General features: G+C 42.5%; 1 protein-coding gene across 1 annotated transcript; it reads right to left on the bottom strand.

Moving 5' to 3' along the window:
• Window positions 1-2,695: 2,695 nt before the first annotated feature.
• gpr88 (G protein-coupled receptor 88) lies at window positions 2,696-4,460 on the bottom strand. The gene has a single exon (XM_060940501.1). It carries the CDS (start codon window positions 4,451-4,453, stop codon window positions 3,443-3,445), a length of 1,011 nt encoding a protein of 336 aa, XP_060796484.1. The 5' UTR covers window positions 4,454-4,460; the 3' UTR covers window positions 2,696-3,442.
• Between the last annotated feature and the right edge of the window lie 7,144 nt (window positions 4,461-11,604).

Genomic DNA, 11,604 nt, shown 5'->3' with positions numbered 1-11,604 from the left:
GCTCAAAATGGCCAGAAAAATGTCTTGACTATATTTTCTATTCATTTTACAACTTATGGTGGTAAATAAAAGTGTGACTTTTCATGGAAAACACAAAATTGTCTGGGTGACCCCAAACTTTTGAACGGTAGTGTACAACTCAATTTTGTGGAATAACTGTTAAATATATCAAATTGTATTAGTTGATAAATAATCTGCGGCCGCCAAGATCTTGTTTTACAGCAAATAATTGGAATTAAATCTTTTTTGCAAGCATAGGTAGTGCAGTGTAAGTGCAGACAGTGTGTCTATGATGTAAAAAACTTTCTGTTATAATCTATATTACAAAGGGAAAAGGAAAGGGGGTTATTGTGGCATGGATAATGCCTGTACATCAGAAAGGTGTGTGCACCATGGTCAAATTAATTAAGGCTGTGTTGTCTGCGAGGTGTATTATTTAGCTCTGTCACACATTGATCGGATTTTCCTGCTTTTATTCAAAGCTTCTGCTGTGGTGTAAGTGTACCTTATAATATTACATACCAGAAGTTTCCATGGCAACTCCTCAGGATATGAATGGTGAAGTGATAAATATACACCCCAAAAGAAGCCGTTAACAGTTTATCACAGTTTATTTCAACATCATAATACAAATGCAGTTTTACTGGAAAAAGCAGCAGCAGTGTGTAAATTGTTTAGTCAAAAAAAGTGAACACTGCTCTTACAAAATGATGTGAAAAACACTGGCTCATTCTCAACACCTTAACAAAAGGCATGCATTTGGCACAAACACTGTATTCCTGGAGAAATGAAAGATTCCCCGTCTTATAACACACCAAATGCAACTCTGGAATTAAATTATGCATCACCGGGTGTGTAGAGAATAACTCGCGTCATGATTTACGCTTGTTTAAAATATTTTTTGTGGATACTTTTCTTTACAAAAATCTCCCACACACTATTAAAAAAGTTGAATTTAGAAACGTGAACATTTTTAGAAAGTTATCAACCCTTAACCATCCAAAGACCCATTGAAAAACTGTGGAGAATGAAGTTTCAAGTTCAAAATAACATTGATTACATTCTTAGTCCTTGGATTATTGTGCAAATTATGAAAAAATAAACCATTCACAGAATTTATATTGCTAGCATAAAATTAGTATTTTACTGTTAGCTTCCTTCCAATCACACTGATTTGATTTGATTTGATTTATGGTTTCATGAAGATCAGACTTAAACATACCTATTTAAAGGTCAGCATAAGCAGGATATACAAACATTTCTTAAAATCAATGTTGCTGTCTTATTTCATGTCTGTTTTGATTCTGAGCTGTGTATTACCTCAAATGTGTCTCATTTTACCAAAGGACAAACACCCAATTCATTTTAATCACTATAAAATTTCCAGAATGAAAAAAAAAACAATTTTCCTGTTTCTGAGTAATGTGCTAGAAGGAGAAACTCTGCAGACCCTCCATACAGGGTGTTTCAATCCTATTATTAACACTCCCTCACCTCATCGCCTTTCTCTCACAACACAGGAGTGTGAACAACCTCCATCGGTGAGTTTCAACTTCACTCCTGTGGGCTTCATAATGAGCCAGGGAGTTGGGCAAGGTTAGGAAAAATGAGAAATTGTACAGCAGATGTGTATCACACAAACGACCACTTGCAGCACAAGGACCAGAGTGTGAAGCAGTGTGTGTAACAGAGTGTGTTTTCTTGCTCATTTGAATGCTATCTGCAAACCTAGGTGACCTTTAAAGAAAACAAATTAGAGTTAGGGTTGTAACAGCTTGCTAGAGGGCCATAACACCAAATTTCAATAGAGCAAAGCAAATGCATACATTTAAGAATGTATTTTAAGTATTTATTTACATTTATTTTTTTTAAAGGAAAAAAAGATTGTTTTTTTTCTAAAAAGGTTGGTCAGCGATGCTTGGGTAACTTTGGCTCTTGGGGTCTACAGTTGACTTAATTAACCTTCCTCTGCGGCCTACTTACTTATTTATTAGTGTGAACAGCAACAATATACTGAACCTCACATTTTAATTTCAAAGTGGTGATTTAAGCCACTTTTACATTCTCAGAAGAAAGGCTACTAAACTGTACTTTTATTTGTCGCTGGGGTGGTACCCTCAAGCTTACACCCTCTGTACCTTTAGCACGCATCAAACTTTTAACTTTGCTCTAAAAACTAATTACAGTCCATTTATGTATCTTAAATCATTTTTAAAAGAGACACTATGTTTCTAGGTTAAAAAAAAAAAAAAAGAGGGTATGACCGGGGCAGCACAGTGCTGTAGTGGTTAGCACTGTTGCCTCACAGCAAGAAGGTCCCGGGTTCAAGCCCAGCCCAGCATGTGTGGAGTTTGCATGTTCTCCCTGTATCTGCATGGGTTTCCTCCGGGTGCTCCGGTTTCCCCCACAGTCCAAAGACATGCAGGTTAGGTTAACTGGTGGCTCTAAATTGACCGTAGGTGTGAATGTGAGTGTGAATGGTTGTTTGTCTCTATGTGTCAGCCCTGCGATGACCTGGCAACTTGTTCAGGGTGTACCCTAGTCAGCTGGGATAGGCTCCAGCTTGCCTGCGACCCTGTAGAACAGGATAAGCGGCTATGGATGGATGGATGGATGGATGGGTCTGATCCCAGTGACAAGGAAAGATAGTGTGTGTGTGTGTGTGTGTGTGTGTGTGTATATATATATATATATATATATATATATATATATATATATATATATATATAAAAGGGTTGACAGTGTATATGTAGCATTAAAATCTGATACAGATCTTTTAAATTCACAGTTGCCAACACATTCACTTTATAATCGATATTAGGTGATCAGTTGCTTGAGCTGCCTCCATTTTGTTAAAACTAAAACCTGGATGTGAGCAGTAAATCAGAATGGAACAGAGATTTGTGATGAATGTAGTGAATGATTATTTATGTACCTTATGTATCTTCAATCATTTTAAGCTAAGAGAGATGAGACTGAGATGGTATGGGCACATCCTGAGAAGAGATGCAGAGCATGTTGGAAGGAGAATGTTGAGGATGGAGCTGCCAGGCACACGGAAACGAGGAAGGCCAAAGAGAAGATACATGGATGTGGCAAGAGAGGACATGAAAGTGGCAGGTGTGGTAGAGAAGGATGCTGAAGACAGGGAGCGATGGAGACGAAAGATCCGCTGTGGCGACCCTTAATCGGGAGCAGCCAAAAGAAGAAGAAGAAGATGTATCTTCAATCATTTTGTAAATGTTACATGAGAAAGGATGGGGACCTGATGGTACCATCATAGTGACCAGAAAAGGTGCAGTTTAGGACGCGGTTCTGAGAGAGTGTCAGTGAGCAGGGATGATGGTTGGAGCAGGGATGATGGTTGGAGCAGGGACCCGGGCTGCACTGTAGGAGAAAGTCAGTGAGGTGAGGGCGCGTGAAAAACCGCATGAGTTGAAGCTTAGCTCATCTCGGCTAAAAACGCCCTGCGGCTGTTCTGTCGGGGGAAAACGTGAGACACGGTGCTGACGGTAACGGGCTCAGCGGCCACGGTGGGGCCTCGCCAGAAGTCCCTTCTCAGGACGGACCTGAACGCCTTTCTGAACTCCTCGTTCTTCCACGTGTACAGGAACGGGTCGGACACGAAGACGGAGCAGAAGAGGAGCCAGGCGCACGTGCAGAACGCCGCCGGTACGGGAGCGAACAGGCCCGCAATGAGGGTCCACAGCACGGGCTCGGTGGTCAACACGAACACCAGGCACACCGCGAGCACGTGCACGCCGAGCCGTTTGTCCTTCCTCGGGAACGAGTACGGCAGGTTGTTGACGAGCTGGAAGTGCAGCACGCTCACGCGCTTGGCGCTGATCTGCACGCGCCGGAAGATCTTGAAGTAGCAGTACGTCACAACCGCGGTCTGGCCGAGGATGGTGAGCGCGAGCGTGGCGGCGGCCCAGGGCTCGGAGAGCAGCATCAGCAGCGTCAGTCCGCACGCGAACGCCGGCCGACGGGCCACCGCGAGCCACAGCAGCAGCAAGCACGCGAGCGCAACGAGCCACGACGCTGCGATCATGGCCTGCGCGCGCCTCCGCTGGTAGAGCGCGTGGTAGGCGGCGGGGGGCTTCGTGATCAGCACGTAGCGGTTCACGGCGATCAGCGAGTGCGACAGGAGCGACACGGTGGCGCCGAGGAAAAGCAGCGCGTCCCGGGGGGCGGCGCCGGAGAGCGGAGATGGCACTGAAGCCGCCACGGCCGCCTCGTGCGGCATCCAGAAGGCGCACACGAGCAGGTCAGCCGCGCAGCCGTTCACGATGAAGGCATTGCTTGCAGTGCGCAGCTTCTTGAAGCTCAACACCAGACCGATGACCAACAGGTTGAGGACGGTGCCGAGAGCGCACATGAAGGAGAACAGAGCGGCGATGGAGATGCGCTCCACGGCTCCGGGGTCGCACCGAACCGCCGTGCTGTTCTGCATGACCGCTCACATCACATCAATCACATCACATCACATCACATCACATCACATCTCACTGTCCGAGCGGAGGGAAGGGAAGGGAAGGGAAGGGAAGGGGAGTGCGCGCGCATCGCTCCATCACTCTGTCCGTCTTCCCTGGTGCTGATGCTGCAGCTGCGGTTTTGTACGCACGTGTGTGTGTGTGCGCGCGCGCTTCCTCTCTCCATCCTCCCTCTGTCCTCGAGCGCACGAGACCGAGTGAAGCTTTTAATTTTACTGATGAGGAACAAAATGACCACTCAGATGAACATCACTCAGCAGCGCGTTCACAGCGAGGACTGGGGAGCAAGAATAATAATAATAATAATAATAATGTCTACATGCGGGGGTGGCACCAGGGGCGCAGATAGGATTTTTGAACTGGGGGGGACTGAGCTGTCAGCAAATGATTCCATTTTGTGTATATATGTATGTGTGCGTGTGTGTGTATATATATATATATATATATATATATATATATATATATATATATATATATATACACACACTACCGTTCAAAAGTTTGGGGTCACTTTGAAATGTCCTTATTTTTGAAAGAAAAGCACTGTTCTTTTCAATGAAGATCACTTTAAACTAATCAGAAATCCTCTCTATACATTGCTAATGTGGTAAATGACTATTCTAGCTGCAAATGTCTGGTTTTTGGTGCAATATCTCCATAGGTGTATAGAGGCCCATTTCCAGCAACTCTCACTCCAGTGTTCTAATGGTACAATGTGTTTGCTCATTGCCTCAGAAGGCTAATGGATGATTAGAAAACCCTTGTACAATCATGTTAGCACAGCTGAAAACAGTTGAGCTCTTTAGAGAAGCTATAAAACTGACCTTCCTTTGAGCAGATTGAGTTTCTGGAGCATCACATTTGTGGGGTCGATTAAATGCTCAAAATGGCCAGAAAAATGTCTTGACTATATTTTCTATTCATTTTACAACTTATGGTGGGAAATAAAAGTGTGACTTTTCATGGAAAACACAAAATTGTCTGGGTGACCCCAAACTTTTGAACGGTAGTGTGTATACATGTTATTTCACCTCCCTCACTGCCTTCACCAGGAACTATACCTGCAGGCCAGGACAATGATAACATTTTAACATAGCCTATGGAAATCCAAAGTTTACACATTATCATCACGCACAGAAATTGCAAAACTGCAAAACTAGTTTTAAAACCGCTAAGTTCCAACTGTTAACCATAGCGAGAGGCTGGGCTACGTGTGTGTGTGTAAAGTGTAAACCAGTGCATCCTGACTTTCTAACTATGCCTGTGTGTTGCGTGAGCGGCAGTCAGTCAACAACTCTTCGCAAAGTTTCCTTATGAAACAACATGCTCGCTGAAATTATGGCAGGGAACGCCAGATTAAACATTAAAACTGCCTTCTGAGCACTGTATCTACAGGCTACCACCGAAAGAAGGAGGCTACCAGAAAGTCATCTCTACTCCATACGATTTTACTTTCACTACGACATTACTTTGAACAGACTATCAAAAAATTGCAAGGTGATATGATAAAGTAAGGCACAGTTTACTTAGTCGTTTTTTTTTTTTTTTTGAAAAAACGATGCAATCGTTTTCTGCCTTTTGGCACCCTTCATCATGCCGTGTTGGGGTCCTGAACTAGGAGGAGCTGTCCCCGATATGCCTGTCAAACTTGTTGTGGGTAACCATAACAACCAAGCTCGAGCTCGCAACCTGTGCAGTCTGCGCAGTTGCAACTATGTATGTACTGCTGTGCACCTCAATAAACCGAATGGTAATTAGTCTTTTGATTTTTCCGTGAGGTTTGCCTTATGCAAAGAAAGACAGCATAGACGTTTTTTCCTCCCTATAAGTGGGGGGGACCGAACGAGGGGAATTTAAATCTGGGTGGGACGAATCCCCCCCGTCCCCCCCTCTATCTGCGCCCGTGGGTGGCACGGTGTTGTAGTGGTTAGCGCTGTCGCCTCACAGCAAGAAGGTCCGGGTTCGAGCCCCGTGGCCGGCGAGGGCCTTTCTGTGCGGAGTTTGCATGTTCTCCCCGGGTCCGCGTGGGTTTCCTCCGGGTGCTCCGGTTTCCCCCACAGTCCAAAGACATGCAGGTTAGGTTAACTGGTGACTCTAAATTGACCGTAGGTGTGAATGTGAGTGTGAATGGTTGTCTGTGTCTATGTGTCAGCCCTGTGATGACCTGGCGACTTGTCCAGGGTGTACCCCGCCTTTTGCCCGTAGTCAGATGGGATAGGCTCCAGCTTGCCTGCGACCCTGTAGAACAGGATAAAGCAGCTACAGATAATGGATGGATGTCTACATGCGCCATGATTACACATGACATACACTCACCATCCACTTTATAAGGAACAACTGTATATCTGCACAGCTGTCTAACCAGCCAATTATGTGGCAGCAAGGCAAAAAAAAAAAAAAAAGTCCTGCAAATACAGGACAAGAGCTTTTGCTAATGTTCTCATCAAACATCTGAAGGAAGAAATAAATGTAATCTCTGTGGTATGGATGTTGGTAACAGAAGGGTTGGTTTGAGTATTTCAGAAACTGCTGGTCTGTGATTTTCATACACAACAGTCTGTAGAGTTTACACAGAATGGTTCAAAAATCTAACAAACAAGCAAAAAAAAAAACACAGTGAGTGAGTGACAGTTCTGCAGGTGGAAACACCTTGTTGACAAGACAGGTCAGAGGAAAATGTCCAGGTTGGTTTGAGCTGAGGATATAGTAACTCATATAATCACACTTTAAAACCACAGTGAGTAGAAAAGCATCTCAGGACGGATAAAACATTGAACCCTGAGGTAGATGGGGTATAGCAGCAGAAAATCACATTGGGTTCAACTCCTGTCAGCCAACAACAACAAGAGTGCTCTGAGAGCACAATATCCCCCACTGGCAACTACGCCATAACTCTGGTAAAGTGCGACTGAATTGAACAAAATTGTAGTAAGCCAGTATCAACATATTATATTATCAACATACACTATATTGCCAAAAGTGACCACGCCCTATAAGAGGAGAGGGAGAGCAGAGGAAGGGAGCTCTCTGCCCAACCAGAATGCTTGTGTGCGCGCGCGTGCGTGTGACTGGGAGGGAGTCATTCATTCGTTCGTTCGTTCATTTATTCATTCATTTATTTAATTGAATACTCCCTGCGGCAGCGGCTTTCATCAAGGCACAGAGCGGAGTTTGCCTCGGGGGTGTGGGGGGAATAACTTCCCCTGGCTGGGAGCTGACGGGCCCTAGCAGCGCTGGTTCATTTGGGAGAGGGCAGGGGTCGCTGGCTGCCAAGTCTGGGGAGGCTGGGATCTAGGGTTAGGGTTAGGTGAATTACGTCCCGAGGCACGGAGCTAGCCCGCCCTGGGAGCACTCTTTCGTTCGGGAGAGGGCAGAGGCCGCTGGCTGCCAAGTCTGGGGAGGCTGGGACCTAGGGTTAGGGTTAGGTGAATTACGTCCCGAGGCGCGGAGCTAGCCCGCCCTGGGAGCACTCTTTCATTCGGGAGAGAGCAGAGGCAGCTGGCTGCCAAGTCTGGGGAGGCTGGGACCTCTGCACGCTCGTAACTCGGGCAGGGAAGTCGGGCTGGAGCCGCCGTTAGAAACGAAACTGATGCAGAGCACCGCGCCACGCCTCGGGGCAAATTACATCTCTCCCCTCACGCTTTCTTCCCATGGGCAGTTGCAAGCCAAGGTGGGCGAGGCCATGAATACTAATTTTCAAAGTGATGTAACTTCGTATGGCTTTTTCTGATCCGCTCGTTTTTCCGACTATTTTCTTTCATAAGCCAATACAGGGAATGGGAGTAGAATTACATTTTCACATGCAGCGTGCATATGCAACTCGGAGTGAACTATGGTATTTCAAAAAGAGCCAGTATTAAACGTTTTTGGTGGAACGGCACCTTTAACAATCCACCACCACTCAGCAAACCCGTTCTGCAGGTCTTTGCTGTCTTTTGCTTTGTCTTTATGTCCAGCACATGGCCAGTTTTACCTGAGAGCTCTGTTCATTTTCCAGATCTTGAGTTGACCTCCACAGCTGTCTTTAACTCCCATTTCTTAATGACATTTTGGATAGTAGAAACTGCATGCCAGAAGCACATTGATATCTTTTTTCAGCCTTCCTCCGATCTGTAGGTATCGATGAGCTTTATTTTCAGAACCTCAGTCAGCTGCTTTGAGAAGCCCATGATTATTGGGTGTTTGCACAAGGTTTGAAAAATCCCAGAATATAGTCTGTTCTGAAATTTCTTCCAATGACAATTCTTGACCTGCCTAACTAATTAGTCAATTAAAGCCTAAAAGAGACTGGCACAACTGGAACAGTGTGCAAGCTTTTGTGCATACAGCAATGACTAATTTTTGCATTTTTATGTTGCTCAAATCCAACTTAACCTGCTGCAAAGGTTGTTTTTACACCTTTTCACTTCAAAAAATCAACGAAAGGGGTGCCCAAACTTCTGCATACAGTTGAATCTACTGTATGCGAGTTAACCTTTCATTGTTGAACGAGTCTATTCTTGGAGTTGGCTAGTTTAGAGATCTGGCACATCATTAAATTCCACATTTTGCATGTAAAGGTTCATAGGCATGCATTAACTCACGTGTGTGCACACATTGCTGATCAGTAAGAGCTCAGCATCATCACCGGTTTGAATTTGTAGTTTACTTCATGTATAAAGGAAATGAAGGAATGGGGTGCAGTGGAGGGATCAATGATCCACAAAAAAACTACAACAAAGTACAGCCTGTAACACATTCTATTATGAGCAAACACAATTAGCAGCTCAAAAAGCAAAAGCCGTGAAAATGTTTGCATCTTCAGCCGCCCACTATGCTGCGCCTGCTGTGAAAAGAGCTCAGAGACACAAAGCTCAAACCTTCACTCCATTAAAGCACAACCATTTATCTGCTCTGCTGAATGCCATAGAGAACATGTGCTCATTAGATTTCTATATTTTAATTGATCCCGTGTCTGTGCAAATAGATGGAAGCTCTTGTATGGTATTAACACTAGACCATCATTTTCTTTCTGGAGTGTACTGGAGTGTGAATGTCTACACACAGAGGAAACAAAAAGACCAGCATTTTTGCATCAAATGTTCAAAAAATTAGCATTTTATTATGATTTTCAATTTTTTTTAAAAGCCATACAGTGTGTTGCATTTCATTTTGTCCATTCACTGCTTATGAAAAGCAAAATACTCAGCAACATCAACATCATTAAGATTCTTTATATACTGCTGCTGCAAAAACTGTGTATATATATATATATATATATATATATATATATATATATATATACACACATACACACACACACTGTATATACGGTGTATATATAATCTGTATATGCAGGAGAATATTGTACAGCCATAATCTGTGTATTTCAGAGGTAGAATAATTAAATTGATATATACACACGTGTATATATATATATATATATATATATATATATATATATATTACACACACACACACGTGTGTATATATATATATATATATATATATATATATATATATATATATATATATATATACACACACACATTATACATACACACACACACACACACGTATATATATATATATATATATATATATATATATATATATATATATATATATATATATATATATATAAACTACATCATCTGGAATGTAGAGAGTGCTGCTACAGGGCCAACAAGCTGATACAGTAATCAGGCTAATACACACACAACAGAATAAAACATCTACCTAAACTTTTTTTTTTAAACATTAAATCAGTGGAAATCCCAAATCAGTTTTAAACCCCATCTGGATTTGTCAGTAGATAAGTGACACTCATCAGCAACACTCGTAATAAGATCATTAATGTAGTTAAAATAGGTTGATTTTGTGCTAAACACACAAAAACGTCAGAGCATCTCATTTTGCTATAAATTCATATATAAAACCTAATTTATCATCAGCATCCACATGTAAAATGTACCATAAGGTGCACTAACAACCCCCATCGCTACAGTGGCGTGCATAAGTACTCCCCCAGTGAACATTTCCACATTTTGTAGTGTTACAACCTGGAAATAGTCTGCAAAAAATATTCCATAATATTGCAGCAAGGGTGAAACAGATATAGTCCAGTAAAAAAATTTGCAGTAAAAAAGATTTACAAATCAAAGTGTAAAAGTTGTGATTGTATGCAAGTATTCACCCTCCTTTTCTCTTAAAACCCTAGTCATCAGTTCATTAGTCATCTGAAAAAGTGGCAAACTTTGAAAATCCCGGACAGCAACATTAAATACATTATTTAAGCAATGGAAAGAATATAATACAACCATAACTAAAGAGGGGAGTCGTCAGAGAAGAGAACTAATTTAGGGGTTTTCACAACAATAGGAGTGAATACTGCAACTTTTATTGTAGGATTGTTGTTCACGGCAATCACTGTACGTTTTCTCGTATTTTTTATAATACTGCAAAATTTATTGATGTTTTTTCCCCTTACACTTCAATATCATGTGCTATTTTTTTTGTTTTTTTATAAAATAAAATCCCAGTAAAGACCATTTAATTTCCAGGTTGTAACACTACAAAATGTGGGAATGTTCAAGGGGAGTGAATACTTACAGAAAGCAGCGTACATTTTCTGTGTGCATTAAAAATATTATTAAGATTGCTTGTGCTCATCTGCCTCATGATGAGATCTGTGTATGAGTTGGAAGAAGGTCCCTGAAGTGTCCCAGCTCCAGTTTGGAGCGGCTATAAAATGACACAACCACGCTGTAGAGCTGCAGAGCGTGTTGGGACCAGTACCAACTCACAGCACCGCATTCACACACGCCAAGGTGTTTTTCCTTTTTTACAAGATGATGAGGAGACATGCAACATGACCAGGCTAAATTATTCTGATAATCATGGACATTCCTAAAGTCACAGCTAAAAGAAAATGAGTCCACTGATTATTTCATAGAAATAGAGAACAGTCATGTCACAATTTAGACGAACATTAGAGAGCAATGATGCGATATCAATATCGCAATTACATTATGATCCTGCAGGAATCAATAACACTGATATAGGTCATAAATGAGATTAGACCAATCAGAGAGTGATGTAGTAGGCACTAAAACTAACTGGTTGAACTTGG

Source organism: Neoarius graeffei, chromosome 15 (assembly GCF_027579695.1).
Source record: "Neoarius graeffei isolate fNeoGra1 chromosome 15, fNeoGra1.pri, whole genome shotgun sequence".
Lineage (NCBI taxonomy): Eukaryota > Metazoa > Chordata > Actinopteri > Siluriformes > Ariidae > Neoarius > Neoarius graeffei.
Note: the sequence above shows the minus strand (reverse complement) of the source record. Positions and strands in the feature narration are given on the sequence as shown.

Bases quoted from the DNA above. Each gene is read 5' to 3' on its own strand.
- gpr88 (XM_060940501.1), bottom strand. From the start codon at position 4,453: ATGCAGAACAGCACGGCGGTTCGGTGCGACCCCGGAGCCGTGGAGCGC.